A 21,302-nucleotide genomic window follows, 5' to 3' on the forward strand; every position below is an offset into this window, starting at 1 on the left:
TAGAATAGAATAGAATAGAATAGAATAGAATAGAATAGAATAGAATAGAATATTGGAATGAAGAGTAGAGTAGAGTAGAGTAGAGTAGAGTAGAGTAGAGTAGAGTAGAGTAGAGTAGAAGAGAAAAGAGAAGAGAAGAGAAGAAAGAGAAGAGAAGAGAAGAGAAGAGAAGAGAAGAGAAGAGAAGAGAAGAGAAGAGAAGAGAAGAGAAGAGAATAAAGAAAATATGGAATGGAATGGAATGGAATAGAATAGAATAGAATAGAATAGAATAGAATAGAATAGAATAGAATAGAATATTGGAATGAAGAGTAGAGTAGAGTAGAGTAGAGTAGAGTAGAGTAGAGTAGAGTAGAAGAGAAAAGAGAAGAGAAGAGGAGAAGAGAAGAGAAGAGAAGAGAGAAGAGGAGAAGAGAAGAGAAGAGAATAAAGAAAATATGGAATGGAATGGAATAGAATAGAATAGAATAGAATAGAATAGAATAGAATAGAATAGAATAGAATAGAATAGAATAGAATAGAATAACAGAGTTGGAAGGGACCTTGGAGGTCTTCTAGTCCAACCCCCTGCTTAGGCAGGAAACCCTACACCACTTCAGACAAAGGGTTATCCGACATCTTCTTAAAAACTCCCAGCGTTGGAGCATTCACAACTTCTGGTGGCAAGTGGTTCCACTGATGAATTGTCAGGAAATTTCTCCTTAGTTCTAAGTTTCTTCTCTGAGCTTGGCTGCTTCCTTGCAGAGGTTTCATTACCCAAACTAGGTAGCGTCATCACTGCTACCGGTAGTCAATTCTCCTCGATTGGTTGACTTGCTAGTCCGTAGTTCCTTGAAGATCGCCCCGGTTCCTTTGTTCAGTAGGGTACCTACCCCACAAACCCTGTGGCCTGAGATTCTTTTGCTTTTCGGACCCCTTTCCTTGGGATGGACGTTTCCTGGGTCCAAAGACTGGGGTGACCACAGCAGGTCCACGGCTCCAAGGGGTCTTTGAGTCTTCAGAAGACAAGATGGCCAATCTCCGGCCTCCTGGAGATGTTGTGGCTGTAGGCATCTCCCGGTCAGGATGGAAGGATGCGTGTCAAAGAATGGACTGCTATAACGTGGTTCCCTCTGCCTCATGCTGGTGACTTTTCTCGCCCCACAGATATCCGAGACAGTGGGAAAAAACCCGTCATGCTCTTCATCCATGGTGGATCGTACATGGAAGGCACCGGAAACATGTTTGATGGCAGTGTGCTGGCTGCGTATGGAAATGTGATTGTTGTCACCCTGAACTACCGGCTCGGCGTGCTGGGTATGGGGGAGAGGGGTCCCAGGCTAGGCCTCTGCCTCGGGGAGGGGTGGTGGTGGGGAGATGAGTCCAGAGGTCAGGAATTTTCCATGGGGGAGTCAGACCCATAAATCAGGGCCTTTATAAACGTGGCCCCTTTAAGAGTTTGAGGACTTCAACTCCCAGAATTCCCCAGCCAGCAAATGTGACCTCTTTGAGACTTGGCCCCTTTAAGAGTTTGAGGACTTCAACTCCCAGAATTCCCCAGCCAGCAAATGTGACCTCTTTGAGACCTATATTTTGCATTTTAACTTTCTTTGGAATAAAATTAAAAAAAAAAATGTTTAAAAATAGACTTAGGGGCTTCAATTCCCAGAATTCCTCAGCCAGCAAACCTGGCCCCTTTTAAGGCAATGCTGGCTGAGGAATTCTGGGAGTTGAAGTCCACAAGTCTTAAAGGGGCCAGGTTTGGAGACCCCTGGTCTAATCCAACTGTTTCTTGGGTCAAAAAACAGATAAGAGCCTTGGTAGTACAGTGGTCTAAGGCACCCTGTTATTAAGACCAGCTGCCTGCAATTACTGCAGGTTCGAATCTTGCCAGGCTCAAGGTTGACTCAGCCTTCCATCCTTTCTAAGGTAGGTAAATTGAGGACCCAGTTTGTGGGGGGCAATAAGCTGACTTTGTATAAATATACAAAAGGATGAAGGCTATTGCTTAGCGCATTGTAAGCCGCCCTGAGTCTCCGGAGAAGGGCGGTATATAAATCAAATTTAAAAAAAGAAAAGAAAAGAAAAGAAACATGTCCACCAGACCCCTTTCCTTTCCCATAAATCAGGGGTCTCCAAACATGGCGACTTTAAGACTTGTGGACTTCAACTCCCAGAATTCCCCAGCCACCATGAAGAAATCTAGCTAGAAATCACGGGTTGTTTTTTTTTGATTGGGTAATTTTTTTAAATAGATGGTGGGAATGTGGTGGACGTAATATATCTTCATTTCAGCAAATGAAAAAAATAACCCATGAAAAACTAAATTTACCATATTTTTCAGACTATTAAGATGCACCTAGATTTAGAAAACAAGAAAAAAAATAGTTTTCGGCCTCCCCAGCCCTCAGAAGCATTCTGCAGGCCAAAAACAGGCCCAATTTTGGCCTCCTGAACCCTCCACACGTCCCATTTTTGCCAAAAACGCACCCATTTTTGACCTGCAGAGTGCTTCTGGGGCCTGGGGAGGGCGAAAACGTGACACGCGAAGGGTTTGGGAGCCCAAAATCGGGTCTGTATTCAGTCTATAAGATGCATCGAAAATTTCACCCACTTTTAGGGTGGGGGAAAGTCAGGAGTGAAATCCAGCAGGTTCTGACAGGTTCTGACGAACCGGTAGCGGAAATTTTGAGTAGTTCAGAGAACCCGCAAATACCACCTCTGGCTGGTCCCAGAGTGGGGAGGGAATGGGGATTTTGTAATATCCTTTTCCCAGGAGTGGGGAGGGAATGGAGATTTTGCAGTATCGTTCCCCTGCCACGCCCACCAAGCCACGCCCACAGAACCGGTAGTAAAAAAAAATTGGATTTCACCACTGGGGGAAAGTGCGTCTTATACTCTGAAAAATATGGTAATAAACCGGTTAAATGTAGGCTAAGACGGCATGACAATTATGTGGCAAACTGATATGCTGGCTGGGGAATTCTGGGAGTTGAAGTCCATCTGTCTTAAAGTGGCCACGGTGGAGAAACACAGATTGTGGGATTTAAAGGATGGCTTTAAAAAACGGTTGTTGTGACGTCCCATTCCTATTGTGCAGCATTGTTGTGCAATAAAACACCACAATCCTGATTTTCCATTGTTTTTCCCACCGGTCCTGTGAATGATCTCAATATTTTCATCACCTAACCAATGCGCACACACACACACGCACAAAAAACCCGGAACGGCATGTTATTAAAAACATTGCATTTTGCCCTGAAGCCTCCTCATGCAATCCTTTGCTGTGGAGGATGGGCCCTGTAGTACAGCAAGCAGTTGTTCAGCCATGAAGAGGGAGGATTCCTGATTTTTTGATGCCAGCTTGGGCATGAGGTGTGCAGCCTTAAAACGGGCATCGTCCACCGCATCGGCGTGGGGTGTGGCTCCCCTCCTCCCTCCTTCTCCCCTTTTCGCTCTCTCTCTGGGTGTGAAATTTACTCAGGCGCAGCAGAAATTAATATTTCATTAAAAAGTGTTGAATAATTAATGGCCGGGCCTCGTTATCTCTAGCAAAAGAGCCCCGGGATGGAAGGATGATGAATTTTGAAGGAGATCGGTCAGAAATCGGTGCAAATGTTTAGCCCAGGCAAAAAGAAAAGAAAAGATGCTTTCCGATCGATTGTGTTCTTCGGCTTCTTTCGTTTAAAATAGACGCAAAGCCATTTCCGCGGCTGGAATGACCTAATCGAAGCACACGTGCGCAAAGCTGGCATAACACCTCTAATATAAGCGGAAAGGTTGAAAAAAATAAAATAAAAAGGGAATGGACTGGAAGAGAAATTCTGGGCTTTGTTTTTGACTCTTAAGTCAGCGGCCTCCAGCTACCGTCACTTTAAGACTGGTGGACTTCAACTCCCAGAATTCCCCCAGCCAGGTATGACAATTAAATGGGAAACGGATATGCTGGCTGGGGAATTCTGGGAGTTGAAGTCCACCAGTCTTAAAGTGGTCCCTGCTGTAAGTCAGTGTTTCACAACCTCTTTAAGACGGGTGGATTTCAACTCCCAGAATTCCCCAGCCAGCATCATAATTTCCCACTTAATTGTCTTGCCATCTAGCCCGCCTTTAACTCTTTTATTAATTTAGCTTACCGTGGCTTATTTTTTTTCCCACTTTGCTGAAATCAAGGTATATTATAGGGACCACATTCCCACCATCTATTAAAAAGTTACTTTATCAAAAAAAAAAAATTGCGGCAAATATAGCGTAGCCATATTTCTTCTTGTCCTACCCATTCTGGTAAACCCCTTGCTGGCTGGGGAATTCTGGGAGTTGAAGTCCACAAGTTTTAAAGTCGCCATGTTTGGAGGTCCTTGCTCTGTTTCTTGCCCTTCTAAGATGGGTGGACTTCAACTCCCAGAATTCCCCAGCTAGCATATCAGTTTCTCACTTAATTTTCATCTAGCCCAGGGGTCTCCAACCTTGGCAACTTTAAGACCTGTGGACTTCAACTCCCAGAATTCCCTAGCACTAATGCATTCTTTTTTTGTATGTAAACCTGTTGTGGCTTGCTTACTCTCTTATAATCCCTTCCTCTGCAATCTCTCTGTTCTGGGAGTTGAAGTCCTCAAGTCTTAAAGCTGCCAAGGTTGGAGACCCCTGATCTAGCCCACCTTTGACCTGTTTATTAATGTAGCTTCTCATTGGTCACTTTTTCACGTTGCTGAAATCGAGGTATATTACGTCAGCCACCTTCCCGCTATCTATTTAAAAAAAAATTGCCCAGTCCAAAAAATGCGATGTAGGTAGCCGAGCCACATTTCTTCTCATCCTACCCATTGCTAAATTCTGGTAAAAACTTGCTGGCTGGGGAATTCTGGGAGTTGAAGTCCACTCAACTGAAAGTGGACGAGGTTGAGATATAATCCCCTATAAAACCAGATCCAGAGCCACCGATGCTAACAGATGACCGGGGTGTTGGTAGTGACACAATACCACCCTTCTTATTTTTCTGATTTCTTCCTTTTCTCGCGACAGGGTTCATGAGCACCGGGGACCAGTCGGCCAAGGGAAACTACGGTCTCCTCGATCAGATCCAGGCCTTGAGGTGGCTGAACGAGAATATCGGACATTTTGGGGGCGATCCGGAACGCATCACCATCTTCGGATCCGGAGCCGGAGCTTCCTGCGTCAATCTGCTCATCCTGTCTCATCACTCGGAAGGTAAGGCTGCACCGGCCGTGGATGATGGTAGTGGTAGTAGTCGGGGGTGATGTCGTCGTGGCAGAGTCAGGCGCAAAAAAAATCAGGGACCGGGATTATTCAAAGTCTTAGGACCACAATGGAGTCCATTGCTAAGTGAGACAACTGCTAAGTGAGTTTGGCCCCGTTTTACGACCTCTCTTGCCACAGAACCCCTGCGGTTGTTAGGTGAATCACAGTCACTTTTTTCAGTGCCGTGGTTAACTTCGAACGGTCACTGAAATGAACTGTTGTAAATCGAGGACTACCTGTACAAGCTCATTCCATGCTGCCTCTCAACAAACGTATGATTTACTGACGGTCAAGGCAAATTAGTGGCAGATCAGAGTGAACAGAATTCAAGGAGGGCTGGACTTGGCTCGTTGTGGGTGCAAACTTTTTCATGTGGCTGAAATCAAAGTTATATTACATCGACCCCATTCCCACCATCTATTAAAAAAATAACCCCATCCAAAAGAAAACGTGATAAATCTACTCCATTTCTTCTTGTCCTACTACCCATGCTGAATTCTGGTAAACCCCTTTGCTGGCTGGAGAATTCTTGACCCCTCCCTCCTACGGGGTCAGCCTGATTATCTCCTTCTCTGAAGGCAGTGGGTTCAAGACATGCCTATCTATCCATATTCTATAATCCCTATCTATCTATCTATCTATCTATCTATCTATCTATCTATCTATCTATCTATCTATCTATCTCTATACCTACCTACCTACTTCTATCTATCTATCTATCTATCTATCTATCTATCTATCTATCTATCTATCTATCTATTTATCTATATCTATACCTATCTACCTACCTACCTACCTCTATCTATCTATCTATCTATCTATCTATCTATCTATCTATCTATCTATCTATCTCTATACCTACCTACCTACTTCTATCTATCTATCTATCTATCTATCTATCTATCTATCTATCTATCTATCTATTTATCTATATCTATACCTACCTACCTACCTACCTCTATCTATCTATCTATCTATCTATCTATCTATCTATCTATCTATCTATCTCTATACCTACCTACCTACTTCTATCTATCTATCTCTATCTGTACTTACCTACCTACCTACCTCTATCTATCTCTCTCTATCTCTCTATACCTATCTATCTATCTATATGATCTATCTATCTATCTATCTATCTATCTATCTATCTATCTATCTGTCTATCTCTATACCTACCTACCTACCTCTATCTCTCTATCTATACCTACCTACCTCTATCTATCTATCTATCTATCTATCTATCTATCTATCTATCTATCTCTATACCTACCTACCTACCTACCTCTATCTCTCTATCTATACCTACCTACTTCCTTCTATCTATCTATCTATCTATCTATCTATCTATCTATCTATCTATCTCTCTATACCTATCTATCTATCTATCTATCTATCTCTATCTGTACTTACCTACCTACCTACCTCTATCTATCTCTCTCTATCTCTCTATACCTATCTATCTATCTATATGATCTATCTCTCTATCTATACCTACCTACCTATCTATCATCTATCTATCTATCTATCTCTATGCATCCACCCATCCATCCATCCATCATCTATTCCATCTATCCATCAACCAATCATCTATTCCATCCATCCATTTACAGGTAACCCTTGACTCTCATTTAGTGACTGTTCAAAGTTACAACGGCTCTGAAAAAATGAATTACGACCATTTTTCACACTTATGACCATTGCAACACATGATCAAAATTCAGGCACTTGGCAGGTGACTCATATTTATGACGGTCACCGTGTCCCAGGGTCATGTGATTCCCCTTTTACGACCGTCTGACAAGCAGAGTCAAGAGGGAAGCCCGATTCACTCAACAACCGTGTTGCTAACTTAACACCTCCAATGATTCACTTAACAACCATGGCAAGAAAGGTCATAAAACAGGGCAAAACCCACTGAACAAATGTTTCGCTGAGCAGCATACATTTTGGGCTCAATTGTGGTGGTGGGTCTACCTGTATTTATCGCATTTAAGAACCGCCCATCTCTCTCGCAGGGGGACTCTGAACAGTGTAGTCCTTGACTTACAACATTCATTTGTCTGAAATGACATGGGGTCTCCCGCTTGGGTGGGGAGGTTGGACTGGAGGACCTCTGAGGTCCCTTCCAACTCTATTATTCCTTCCAACCCTATGTGAGAGCCATGGTGGCGCAGTGGTTAGAATGCAGTATTGCAGGCTGACTCTGCCCACTGCCGGCAGTTCGATTCTGAACGGCTCAAGAGTGGACCCAGCCTTCCGTCCGTCCTTCCTTCCGAGGTCGATAAAACGAGGACCCAGATAGTTGGGGGCAATAGGCTGACTTTGTAAACCGCTTCCAGAGGGTCATAGAGCACTATGAAGCGGTATATAAGTGCTGTTGTTTGGGAAGGAAGGAAGGAAGGAAGGAAGGAAGGAAGGAAGGAAGGGGGCTGTAAAATACTGCAAAGCGGTAGATAAGTCTAAATGCTATTGCTTGTGAAAGAAGGAAAGAGGAAGGAAGATGAGAAGGAAGGAAATGGAAATGAGAAGGAAGGAAGGAAGGAAGGAAGGAAAGGGACTGTAAAATACTGTGAAGCAGTAGATAAGTCTAAATGCTATTGCTTGTGAAAGAAGGAAGGAGGAAGGAAGGAAGATGGAAGGAAATGGAAATGAGAAGGAAGGAAGGAAGGAAGGAAGGAACGAACGAACGAACAAAGGAAGGAAGGAAGGAAAGGGACTGTAAAATACTGTGAAGCGGTAGATAAGTCTTAAATGCTATTGCTTGTGAAAGAAGGAAAGGAAGGAAGGAAGACGGAAGGAAATGGAAATGAGAAGGAAGGAGGAAGGAAGAAAGAAAGAGAGAGAGAGAGAGAAAGAAAGAAAGAAGGAAGGAAGGAAGAAAGAAAGAAAGAAAGAAAGAAAGAAAGAAAGAAAGAAAGAAAGAAAGAAAGAAAGAAAGAAAGAAAGAAAGAAAGAAAGAAAGCTGTAGTGGTGCAGTGGTTAGAATGCAGTATTGCAGGCTAACTCTGCCCACTGCCAGGAGTTTGATTCTGACTGGCTCAATCCTTCTTTCCGAGGTCGGTAAAACGGGGACCCGGATTGTTGGGGGGGGGGCCAAGAGGCTGACTCTGTAAACCGCTCAGAGAAGGCTGTACGAAGCGGTGTATAAGTGTAAGCGCTGTGGCTATTCTATGTTCTGTGTTCTAACCTTAGAGCCCGTAACCGTTGTCTGTTTGGGGTCCCATCCCTCGGTCGCTGACCCCTCGTCTCCTTCCCCGCCCAACAGGTTTGTTCCAGAAAGCCATCGCTCAGAGTGGCACTGCCATCTCCAGCTGGTCCGTCAACTATCAGCCGCTCAAGTACACCCGGATGTTGGCCTCCAAAGTTGGCTGCGACCACATGGACACCAGCAGTACGGTGGAATGTCTACGGCGGAAGCCTTACCGAGAGCTGGTGGACCAAGACATCCAGCCCGCCCGCTACCACATCGCTTTCGGCCCCGTGGTGGACGGCGACGTGGTCCCCGACGATCCGGAGATCCTGATGCAACAAGGCGAATTCCTCAACTACGACATCCTCATCGGGGTCAACCAAGGAGAAGGCCTGAAGTTCGTGGAGGACTCCATGGAGAACGAAGACGGCATCTCGGCCAGCTACTTCGACTTCACCATCTCCAACTTTGTGGACAACCTGTACGGGTACCCGGAAGGCAAGGACATCTTACGGGAGACCATCAAGTTCATGTACACCGACTGGGCCGACCGAGACAACGGCGAGATGCGCCGGAAAACCCTTCTGGCGCTCTTCACGGACCACCAGTGGGTCGCGCCCGCCGTGGCCACGGCGAAGCTCCACGCCGAGTACCAATCGCCCGTCTACTTCTACACTTTCTACCATCACTGCCAGACGGACACGCGGCCCGAGTGGGCGGACGCGGCCCACGGGGACGAGATCCCCTACGTCTTCGGCGTGCCCATGATCGGGGCCACGGACCTCTTCCCTTGCAACTTTTCCAAGAACGACGTCATGTTGAGCGCCGTGGTCATGACCTACTGGACCAATTTTGCAAAGACAGGGTGAGAAGATGATGATGATGATGATGATGATGATGATGATGATGATGATGATGATGATGATGTTGTCTAAGGAGATTCTCAAGTCATCCGGGTCGTGGCTGTTCTCAAAGGAGGATTTCTTTTTTTTTTTTTTTTCAAGAGGCAACTGGACTTTCTTAGATTTTTTTCTTTGAAGACATTTCACTTCTCATCCGAGAAGCTTCTACGGCTCTGACTGGAGGGTGGGGGATGGAAACATCTTCAAACAAAAAACAGGAAAAGTCCACTTGCCTCCTGAAAAAGCACCTTTGGGGAGGAGAGAGAGAGAGGGAGGGAGGGAGAGAAGGAAGGAAGGAAGGAGAGAAAGGGAAAGAAAGAAAGAGAGAGAGAAAGAAAGAAAGAAAAAGAGGAAGGGAGGGAGAAAGAAAAAGGAAGGAAAGAAAGAGAGAAGGAAGGAAAGAAAGAAAGAAAAGAGGGAGGGAGGGAGAAGGAAAGAAAAAGGAAGGAAAAAGTGAAAGAAAGAAAAGAAAAAAGAGGGAGGGAGAAAGAAAAAGAAAGAAAAAAGAAGGAAAGGGGGAAAGAGAGAGAGAAGGAAGGAAAGAAAGAAAGAAAGAGGGAGGGAGAGAGAAGAAAAAAGAAAGAAAGGAAGGAAAGAAAGAGAAAGAAAGAAGGAAGGAAGAGAAGGAGGGAGAGAGGGAGGGAGAAAGAAAGAAAAGGAAAAAAAAGGAAAGAAAGAAAGAAAGAAAGAAAAAGGGAGGGAGGGAGAAGGAAAGAAAAGGAAAGAAGGAAAGAAAGAAAAAAGAAAGAAAGAAAAAAGAAAGAAAAAGGGAGGGAGGGAGAAGGAAAGAAAAAGGAAGGAAAGAGAGAAAGAAAGAAAAGAAAAAGAAAGAGGGAGGGAGGGAGAAGGAAAAAGAAAGGAAAAGAAAGAAAGAAAGAAAGAAAGAAAGAAAGAAAGAAAGAAAGAAAGAAAGAAAGAAAGAAAGAAAGAAGAATCTTAGAATCAGAGGAGTGGAAGGGACCTCGGTTGTCCCAAAGGTGTTGGTTTTTTTTTTTTCAAGAGGCCACTGGACTTTCTTGCTTTTTCTTTGAAGGCGTTTCGCTTCTCCTCCGAGAAGCTTCTTCAGCTCTGACCGGACGGAGGGGAAGGGAAGGATTGATGCTCCTTGCGGACAGCTGGTCCTTTGCCGTTGAGGCCACTGGGAGGTTTGTCTGTCTCCTCAGGGCCACCCGAGTGATGCAAACGGCTGCGGAGCCTTCTTGGACCTGCCGAAAGGAGCTGCGTTGAGGACTCCACACCTGTTTGCACCACTCAGGTGACCCTGAGGACACAGACAAACCTCCAAGTGGCCTCAACGACCCTCTAAAACAAAAGTCTTCAAAGAAAAAGCAAATACAAAGTCTTAAAGGCCTCCTTTAAAAAGCACCTTCGGGAGGAGACAATGATGTTGATAAGAAGGAGGAGAGCAAACTAATAGTTGCACCAATAGCAATTCGGAGCCCTTGGAGAAGTAGCCAAAGGGCAGCCTAGAGACATGGACATGTTGAACGCATCAAACCTGAATATCCCGACTTTGCAAAAAAACCACCTTACTCGGAGCTGCCTGTATACCCAGAGGCTGCTTCAAGAGCTCTTCTTAGGGCCTGAATCAGAGGTGGGATTCAGCCGGTTCGTACTGCTTTGAACGAACCGGTAGCGGCGACTGCAGGTGGCTGCCCACCCGCCCCGGTGTAATGCCGTCCTATTTAACCACGTTTTGGAGGCCGGGCGCATAGTGTGGAAGGCGTGTGGGGCGGACCAGTAGTAAGAAAAACCACTGGTTTTGGAAGTGAAACCCAGCACTGGCCTGAACAGTTTTTACCAGTCCCAGACTGTGAATCAAATTGAAGATTAGAGTAGGATAGGATTTTCGGGCCTTCCGGGCCCACTAGAAGTCGGGAAACAGCGTTAGGGCCTCCGGGGTGGGGGGGAGGGAATGGGGAAGGCTGTTTTAGCCCTCCCCAGGCTCCAAGAAAGCCTCTGGAGCCTGGAGAGGGCGAAAAAACGGGCCTACTTGGCCCACCGGAGGCCTTCTAGAGGCCGGAAACAGCCCGTTTCCTGACTTCCGGTGGGCCCGGAAGGCCTGAAAATTAGTTGGCGGAGCTCAGCTAGGGCAACGCTTGCGTGCCCGCCGATATGGCTCCACGTGCCACCTGTGGCACGCGTGCCCTAGGTTCGCCATCACGGCCCTATCCCATGCCAGACAAATGGCTGTCCAATCTCTTCTTAAAAACCCTCCAGTGATGGAGCATCCACCATCCACCTCTAGTGGCAAGCAGTTCCACTGATTAATGGTTAGGAAATTTCTCCTTAATTCCAGGTTGCTTCTCTCTTTGGTTAGTTTCCATCCGTTGCTTCTTGTCCTGCCCTTAAGCCCTTAAGATTAAACCTGAAACCTGAAACCTGAAACCTATTGGCCTTCTGGAAAGCGGTGAAGATCTGGCTTTTCCGGCAGGCCTGGGGCCGTTGATCTCGCTGTCGCAATCTTACGAGATCCGGCCATGAATGATGTGCGTGGGCTTTTAATGTTTTTAAAACGTTTTTATAATATTTTAAAAATAATTTCCCTATGTTCTTTGTTGTATTATTTTTGCTGTAAGCCGCCCAGAGTCCCTTGGGAGTTGGGCGGCATAGAAATTTGATAAATTAAATTAAATTAATTAAATTAAATATTTTCAGCCCCCGCAACCCTCCGGAATTGGAGCCGGAGAGAAGGAACTCCCTAGAATGCGTGGGGTGGGCAGAAGGGATGGGGGTCATGGCTGGCATCCAGCCGAGATCGATATCCTGGTCCGTCCTACCGGTAGTAGGGTCAGTGATCCCAGTCAACTATCTGGGAGAAACTCCGTACCCGTAGAAGGGAAGATTTGTTGATATGTTCTCTGAGCTGGGTAGTTTTCTTGCAGACGTTTCATGACCCAACTAGGGAACAACATCAGTGCTAGAAGGGAGGGGAGTTTGTGGAGAATAATACATCTTTACCACCAAGTAAAGATATATTACGTTTAGTGCATTCCCACCATCTGTGAAGAAAGGTACCCTTAACAAAACATGCAGTAAAGTAATCCGGCCGCATTTCTTCTTTACCCTACCCATGCTGAATTCTGGTATAACTCTTGTTGGCTAGGGAATTCTGGGAGTTGAAGTCCCCAAGTCTTAAAAGTGGGCAAATAGGAGACCCCTGGCTTAAAGAAATAAGTGGGCGAGGACTGGCAATGTCCAGAAGGAAAATAATTATTCCTGCGCCCCCTAATTTCAAGGCACGACCCTCCCCCAGTTACGACCCCCACCCCCAAAACAGGGCAGCCTTCCTAGGTTTTTTTTTTGGGGGGGGGAACCCAGAAGCGGTGGCATGTCTGTATGGAGGCTGGCAGAGAAAATTTGGTTTCTGTGCCCTCTCTGCTCTCTCGGTGCCAGCTTGCCCCCAGCCCTCCAGGTATCCTCAACTCCAGCTCCCATCATCCCCAGGCAGCAGAGGCCAAGCTGAAATCAGAACTATTGAGGTGAGCCAAGAGGTGTCCTTCTGCAGCCTGTGTCATGTGTGAATAGGTGTCCCGGAGCGGAAATTGGGCAGCTTGTACGTTGTCTTGAGTTACAGACACTAGATCAGTCAGCCGGTTCGTACTGGTTTGGGTGAATTGATTGCGGAGATCGCAGGTGGGCCCGCCCATCCGCCCCGGCGCTATGCTGTTCTATTGAGCCACGTTTTTGTGGCGGAAGGCGCACATGCGAGCAAAGCACATGCGCAGAAGTCCGGGCACATCCAGGGAAGGCGTGCATGTGTGCGCGGCGAAACGGTGGTAAAAATCTTTGAAACCCACCTCTGCACTGGCTCTCTCGTGGGTCTTGAGGATGCAATGTGAAAAGTGGCATTTTGGGCGCACTTTTTGTCGTCAAACAACCCCGGAGCGTTTACGTCACAAGGTTTAATTTAGTGTCTCCCAAACGTGGCCGCTTTACGTGGACTGTACTCCGTGAACAGCTCCTAAACATTCATCTTTTCCTTTGTTAGAAAGATACCCTTTTCCAGCTACACCTTCCAGGAACGGTGTCTGGAAGCTGCCTCCCAGAATCCCTCCAAATGCCAGAAAACGGGCCACGTTTTGTGGACAGTGCCACGGTGTGCAGGCCCTGAGAGAAGAGTTCTAGGCTCGGAGGCAGGGAGGGGAGGTTTTTGCTTGTGGGGTTTTTGCTCGATCAGTGGCAGCTGTCCCTGGTGGGTGAGCTGCGTTGAATATCAGAATAGCAGAGTTGAAGGGACCTTGGAGGTCTTCTACTCCAACCCCCTGCTCGAGCAGGAAACCCTACACCATTTCAGACAAATGCTTATCTAATCTCTTCTTCAAAACTTCCAGTATTGGAGCATTCACAACTTCTGGTGGCAAGCTGTTCCACAGGTTAATTGTTCTAACTGTCAGGAAATTACTCCTTAGTTCTAGGTTGTTTCTCTCCTTGATGAGTTTCCACCCATTTCTCTTTCTTTCTCTCTCCCCTCTTCCCCACAGCGACCCCAATCAGCCCGTGCCGCAGGACACCAAGTTCATCCACACGAAACCGAACCGCTTCGAGGAGGTGGTGTGGACCAAATTCAACACCAAGGACAAGCAGTACCTGCACATCGGCCTGAAACCCCGCGTACGGGACAACTACCGAGCCAACAAGGTTGCCTTCTGGCTGGAACTGGTGCCCCACCTCCACAACCTCCACGAGCCCCCCTACACCTCCACCACCACCCGGGTGCCCCCTTACGTCACCCGCTGGCCCAGCACCCGGGTGGGTCCAAGCACAACACGCCAGCCCATCGCCACCCTCCCTCCGGACGAAGACGACGTGGCACGTCCGCCGCGGTACGTGCCGTTCCCGGGAGACACGCGGGACTATTCCACCGAACTCAGCGTGACGGTGGCGGTGGGCGCCTCCCTGCTCTTCCTGAACATCCTGGCCTTCGCCGCCCTCTACTACAAGCGGGACAAGCGCCACGAGCTGCGGAGCGGACGGCGGCTGAGTCCTCAACGCAGCGCGGCCAACGATTTGGTGCACGGCGGCCAGGAGGAAGAGATCATGTCGCTGCAGATCAAACATTTGGAGCATGACGCGCACGATCTGGAGCCCTTGCGACCGCATGAAATCCTACGCCCCGCCTGCCCTCCCGACTACACCCTGGCCCTTCGCCGGGCGCCCGACGATGTGCCCCTGATGACCCCGAACACCATTACCATGATTCCCAGCACCATCACGGGTATGCAAGCCTTACACCCTTTCAACACGTTCCCCACCGGACACAACAACACCCTCCCTCACCCTCACTCCACCACCCGTGTATAGTCGTCCTCGGTGCCCAAAGACCCCCGGTGGGAGGGGGGGTCTCTTGCCAACCTCCTGCCCCCCCAGGGGGAGGCCCTCTTCCTGCCCCGTGGCCCGTACAAGGCCTTTTATATCACACTGTGGGGGAACGGCAACAAGACGGGGAGCCCGGTGGGGTCGGCAGCCCCTTCGCCCAGTTCCGGTGGCACCTTGGTGCATCCGCCATCCTGCAGGACGTGGAGCGGCAGGGAAGCCCACCCTGCGTGGGCAGCCGCCGTATTTCCAAGGAGTCAAGGCGTGGAGTTAGGGGGGGGAGAACGGCGTCCTTCCGCTCGAGCGTAGAGAAATGTCAGAAAAGCGGTGATGGGTTTGAAGGGTGTTTGGGGGCTCAGGTCGTTGGGGAGTCCAAGAGAGAGAGGGGGGGTTTTGAAGAGGCCTCCCCCTTCGTAAGCAGAGAGGTGCCACAATTTCCTTGGGCAGCCTGGAGAAGAATCTAGGCAAAGGAAGCTGTTTTGGGCGCTGGATAAGCCAGCTTTAAACGTGGTTATCGAAGTGTAGAGGAAGGAAGGAAGGAAGGAAGGAAGGAAGGAAGGAAGGAAGGAAGGAAGGAAGGAAGGAAGGAAGGAAGGAAGGATCTGCCCACATTTCTGTCACCATCCTCACAATCTCTTCAATCCACACATCCGGCATCTGGTTGTTCTCCTCCATCCTGCTAGGCGGCTCAGCCAACGTTTCTGCAGAGTTTTGAGCAGTGGTTCCCAATTTTCCCGCCTTTGCCAATCGGCGGTGGGTTGGCGGTGGGCAGTTCCACGCATGCTTGCGCCAGTGGAGCTGTGCCTGCGAGGTTCCAAACAGGGCGCGGCCCAGGACCGGGCTGCAATCCAGGGGTTGGGGAGAGGCCTCCCCCCTTCGCGACGAGGTTTAGAGGCCCCTGGAGCAGCCAGGAAAGGTCCTTGGTCATCCGTGTTCTCAACATTTTTGGTGTGTCGTTCTCCACGCCGGTCCTGGGTCGGGAGCATCCGGGTTAGAACAGAGCCTCAGCCCTCCATCTGAGGGGGGCGGCAGTCAAGGGCCCCAGGGCCAAGCAGGAGAGCAGAGTGGATCTGGCTCCGTCCGTCTTTTTCTCAGAAAAAAGCCCCTCCCCTGCCTTCCCCAGTAGGACCAAGAAGAGAAAGTCGCCCCCCCCACCCACCCACCCAGGACTCCTTGGGGGACAGCTGGACCCCCACTTCCTGTCTATGCAGGAAGAAGTAGGGGTGACTTCCTCTGGGGAGCTCCAGGATGAAATGGGGAGGGGTTTGAGTGCTGGGTGTCTCCTTGTATTATCTTCTTCCCTCCCTCCCTCCCTCCCTCTTTCCCCTTCCTTCCTTCATTCCTTCCTTCCTCCCTCCCTTCCTCTCTCACTTCCTTCCTTTTGTTACTTCCTTTACTTTTTTCCTTCCCTTTCCCTCCCTCCCTCTTTCCTTTATTTCTCTTTCTTTCTTTCCTCCCTCCCTCCCTTTCTTCTCCTTCCTTCCTTCCTCCCTCCCTCTTTTCCTCCCTCCCTTCTGTTACTTTCTTTTTTCTTTCTTTCCTTCCTTCCTTTCTCCCCTTCCCTCCCTTTCTTTCTTTTTCTTTTTCTTCCTTCTTTCCTCCCTCCGTCCCTCCCTTTCCCTCCTGTACTTTCTTCCCCTTCCTTCCTTCATCCCTCACTTCCTTCCTTCTTTTACTTACTTTTTTCTTTTTCTTTTTCTTTCTCTTTCTTTTTCTTTCCTTCCTTCTTCTTTCTTTCTTTCTTTCTTTCTTTCTTTCTTTCTTTCTTTCTTTCTTTCTTTCTTTCTTTCTTTCTTTCTTTCTTTCTTTCTTTCTCCTTCCTTCCTTCCTTCCTTCCTTCCTTCCTTCCTTTCTTTCCTTTTCTTCCTTCTTTCCTTTCCTTCCTTCTTCCTTTCCCCTCCCTCCCTTCTCTGAATCCCGACCATCTTAAGGGGACAGAATGGCTCATAATAGGGGAGGGGCTGCTTCTCTACCTCCCTTTAGAGACCCTCCACCTCCAAGTTCAACTCTTGCCATCCAGAGGGGCCTCAACCCTCCCCCCCCCCATATCCTGGCCCTGGCAGAATCCTTCCTGCACCCCCCCCACCATTTCCTGGGCTCATCCACTGATCGGGAAGGGGGCCGACTCCCCAAGTATTGGGGGTGTTTGGAAGATCCCTGGGGGGGGGCGCTGAAGGCTTCGGAATAAGCAGCCCTTCCTGGAGCCTGGCCTTCCAGAGATGGGCTCTCCCACCCACCCTCGCCAGGGGAAGCCAGGAGCTGCTTAGGGGGATCATGGGGATGGGGGGGGGGCAGCTGTTGGTGGGAATTCCGGACTGCCTGTCCAATCCTGCCCTGCGGAAAAATCCAGCCTCCCCTGCTAGGTAGGCCCTTTCCAGCTGTTCCTTCCGTCCTTGGCGAGTCCTGTCACCATCCTCTTCGCCACGTTTCCATCTCCCTCCCTCCCTCCCTCCCGTCCGGATGGGCACCGCAACTGGCCGACCCCTTTAAACTCTTGAACAGTTGCAACAACACTGTGGTTAAATCGGCACTGTAGACCCCCCTCCCCCCCCAGAAGGCTGCCCCCCCTCCTCCCCGGCAGGGATCCCTCTTTCTCCTGCCCTCCTGCTAGCACTTGGCTGCCAGGTTGGTCTTTCCCACCTTGTGAGCCAAGCAAAGGATCCTTCGTTCATTCCGGATGTAACTTGGCTCGCTTCCTCGAGTCGCCTGCTTTCCTCCCGATTATCTGCGCTTTTCTTTGGGTATGGTGGGTCCCATACATGGTCGACAGGAGTGGGGGGGGGAACAATTGTGGGGCGCGCCTCCCTCCCCCCATGCAAAGAACCCTATACTTTCCTCAACAGACAGCTAGTCCCTGACTTACAACCATTCGCTTAGTGACGGTTCACAGTTAACAACGGCATTGAATAAAGTGACTTGTGGCCCATTTTCATTGCTGCATCCCCCGACTCATATTTATGACGGTCGCAGTGTCCCCGGGGTTCCGTGATCTCCTTTTTGCAACCTTCTGACGAGCAAAGTCAATGAGGAAGCCAGATTCACTTAACGATGGTGTGACTCACTTAACAACGGTAACGATTCACTTAACAATGGTGGCAAGAAAAGTCGTAAAACGGGGCAAAACTCGTTTAACAACTGCCTCGCTCAGCAATGGAAATTTTGGACTCAGTGGCGGTCATAACCCGAGGACTATCTTTGTTCTCGATTTTCACTTAGCCCAAAATTTATGTTATTAAGCGAGACAGTTGTTGAGTGGGCTTGCCCCATTTTACGACCTTTCTTGCCATGGTTGTTAAGTGAATCTTGCTTGTTGGAAGGTCACAAAAGGGGAATCACGTGACACCCCCACCCCCGGGATATTGCATCCGTCATAAATACGAGTCAGTGGCCAAACGTCTGATTTTTGATAATGGGAATGCTGCCCAGGACAGAGCTCTGAAAAACTGTCCCAAGTCCCCTTTTTCAATACCGTTGTATCTTTGAATGGTCACTAAATGAACTGTCATAAGTGGAGGACCGCCTGTATCCATTCCTTCATTTAATGCGGATGCATTTTCTCTCCTGGAGCCCCGTGAAGAGGGAAGCCACCCATCCATCGTTTCTCTGGTTTTTCTTAAGCCCATCCTGAATTTTCCATCTCTTGCCTCTTTGCCTCGTTCCTCTGCTTTCTTGGAGAAGGAAGGAAGGAAGGAAGGAAGGAAGGAAGGAAGGAAGGAAGGAAGGAAGGAAGGAAGGAAGGAAAAATGGGACAGAGGAAGGAAGGAAGGAAAAGAGAGGAAGGGAGGAAGAAAGGATGGAAGAAGGAAGGAGGGAAGGAAGGAAGGAAGGAAAAATGGGATGGAGGAAGGAAGGAAAAGAGAGGAAGGGAGGAAGAAAGGATGGAAGAAGAAGGAAGGAAGGAAGGAAGGAAAAGAGAGGAAGGAAGGAAGGGTGAAAGAAGGAAAAGCGAAGATTACGGGGGTGACAGGAAGGGTGGAGGGGGGGCAGTTCCGTTCTAAGCCATTGGGGGACCCCCACCTCTCTTTGCAACGTTGGTTTCCTTTTTTTAAAAAAAAAGAAAAGAAAAAGAGACTTTATTATGAATAAATATATATCTATATCCGTTTTTTTAAAAAAGGAAAACAATTATTTTGTAACAAAACAAAAAAAAATAGCAAAAGAAATAAAAAACGCAAACATTTGTGCCAAACTCAGCAGCGGGGGGGGGGGGGGGAACGGGTGGGGGGGGCGTTTTTGCTACCGCTTGTTTGGATGATTCGAAGGGGGGGCGGTGTGAGAGGTTCTTTGGCTTGGCGATTTTACATTGGCCGGAAAGGTGCCAACGGGGGAAAAAAAAGAATGCCATCTTAACGTCAATCGCCCAGGGGCACTTTGACCATCTGCCCCCCCTCTACACCCCCCCTCCTCAACACTCATGTCCCCCAACCCACCAACAGCCTGATCCGGGTTGCCCCCTCCCTCCGCCATTAGAAGCACACGGGTCGTTTTGGGGTGCAACCCTAGATGGCAGATGCCCACAAGTTGGTTGAAGCAGTGCCCTGGAGCTAAATTGGAAAAAAAAACAACACCTCCTTGGAATCCACTCAACCTTACTCAATCTCCACCCAATGGCTTCCCTTGGAGATCCACCGATCCGGCTTCCTTGGAGATCCACCGTTCGTCCGGTGTGGGGTGGGGGGTCCTTTCTGCCCTCCATCCCAGCCAAATTGGTGCCCCCCCCCACCTTCACCCCCCGGAAGTGGCTTCGCAGGATTTTTTTTTTCCCCAAGAGAACGGTGTGAATTTATTCCTCCTGACTTGTGCCCCCCTCCCGTCCTCAGCCCACCTTGGGGGTGGGGTGGGGGGGGTCTTGAAGAAAGAGAAAGGATGGATGGATGCCACGGGCCGCCCCCTCCTCGGCCCACCCTGGGGGTCTTCAAGGAAGAAAGAGGATGGATGCCACGACAGGGTGCCTTCTTGCAGAAATGCCACCGGTGATGATGAAGAGGATGGGCTGCCTTCCTGCCCACCCACCCCTCACGTTTCCCCCCCCCCGAACCCCCCTTTTTGTCTGCTGTGGACATTTTTCATTCTGGGCATGACGGCTGGGCCCCCCCTCCCCTTCTCCCCCTCTTCCCTCCCCACCCCCAATGGAGAGAAAAAAAAATCTATTTTTATGAGACTTGGGACCAGGAGGGGATCAATTTTTCAAGCAACCTGACTTTGAGGAACACTCTTGCACCCCCCCACCTCAAAAGAGCCTTCTTTTCACCCCCCCTCCCCCACCGACTTTTGAGACTTTTGTAGCCCCTCCCAGCCCGGTGGGGAGGGGGGAGGCCTGCTCCCTCCAGCTTCTGTGGATTCGAATCGACCCAACAGATTTTAAGGTGGTGCTTTTATTCCGTTTTTTTCCCCCCACCTAACCCCACTCCCGTTTGTTATGACCTGGATAATGGATGGATGGAGCAAGCTCCGGTGTGTGGGGGTTTTTTTGGGGGGGGGGGGAAGGGAGAGGGGGGTCGTTTGCACACCCCCTCCCTCCGAAGACGAGAACTCGCGGGGGGGGGGGGAGGCTGGGATGGAGCTGAGAGATGCTGTACACATTTTTAAAACCTTGCAAGAAATGGAAAATGATATTGTAAATATAAAAAAAGATTTAATTGTTGAATCGGCTTTTTCTGGGGCAGGGAAGAAAAGGGGTTGGGGGAGAATATAGACAACCCCCCCCCAAGAAACTGAGTCTCATTATCCCACAAACCGCAAGACGTCAGACTGCAATTATGGAAGCCCCCCTCCCCTTCCCGCACCCTGGGGTGCGCTTTCAAAGCGAGAATTGGGCGCGATTTGGGGAACTGGGGGGGGGATCCCCACGTGGCGCGGGACTCCCCTCGAGGCCGAGACACGCGTGGGCTTGCACTCAGCATCGGGCTTGGCCCACCGCATTATGCCACGGCTTGCGTAACCACGATTGGCTGGGATAAACCAGCATCCGCTTGTTTCGCGCAACGACTCCGCAGCTGCTGCTACCCACCGCGCGAACCCACGCTGCGCGGTCTCTCCTGCCCACCCGTGCCCCTTCCCTTCTGCGCGCTCATTCTTTCCCCCACCCGCTTCTTCCCAGGGGGCGGGGGGTGTTTCTTAATTTTCTCTCCATTCCACTCGTGCAATTGTGGGTGGGGGGGCTTCCTCCACTCAATGCAACGCGGGAAGTGGGTGGGTTTTGCCCGGCTCCAAAGATCGGGGGCTGGGGGGGGGGGGGGAAAGAGAGCCGCAGCGATGCGGGAAAGGGCGGCGGGGATGCGGTGGGCGTCGCAGGGAGGCCGACGACGACGCCCCCTCCTCCCCCTCCGCATTCTTGCCTCGGCGGCTGCTAAAAATAGCCGCGCTTTCCAGGCTGCGCCAATTCGCAGGAAAAGGGAGGCAGCCAATGCGCGCTCCGGGGTGGGGGCTGCGAGGGGGCTGGGGGCTGCGAAGGAAGAGAGGGGGGGACGTCATCGCTGCCCGCTCTCTTGCAGAGCAGAAAGGCGGAGCGGCATTTGGGGAGGGGGCCACGGGGGGGGGGAAGCCACGAGGATCGCGCTGGCAGCTGCAGGAGGAGGATGGAACAGCCGCGCAGCGCATCTGCTGGGCTTTTTTGAAGGGTGGGGGCGAGGAGAGGGGGTCTTCTTTGGTCTCGT

General features: G+C 49.6%; 1 protein-coding gene across 6 annotated transcripts in view; it reads left to right on the top strand.

Annotated features, from left to right (window-relative positions):
* The window catches only part of NLGN2 (neuroligin 2), a 36,583-nt gene extending 21,949 nt beyond the window's left edge, over positions 1–14,634 (top strand). For 4 of the 6 annotated variants that reach the window (XM_070954646.1, XM_070954650.1, XM_070954648.1 and 1 more), the window contains 4 exons: positions 1,147–1,296; positions 4,999–5,184; positions 8,504–9,293; positions 13,815–14,634. In XM_070954646.1, the coding sequence (XP_070810747.1) occupies positions 1,147–1,296; positions 4,999–5,184; positions 8,504–9,293; positions 13,815–14,634 (1,946 nt within the window). Of the gene's footprint in view, positions 1–1,146; positions 1,297–4,998; positions 5,212–8,503; positions 9,294–13,814 lie in introns of all 6 variants that reach the window. The other 2 variants (XM_070954647.1, XM_070954649.1) reach the window with 1 other exon arrangement.
* Positions 14,635–21,302: the final 6,668 nt, after the last annotated feature.

Source organism: Pituophis catenifer, unplaced genomic scaffold, assembly GCF_029215685.1.
Source record: "Pituophis catenifer annectens isolate HBS135680 unplaced genomic scaffold, rPitCat1.0.hap2 SCAF_15, whole genome shotgun sequence".
NCBI classification, from domain to species: domain Eukaryota; kingdom Metazoa; phylum Chordata; class Lepidosauria; order Squamata; family Colubridae; genus Pituophis; species Pituophis catenifer.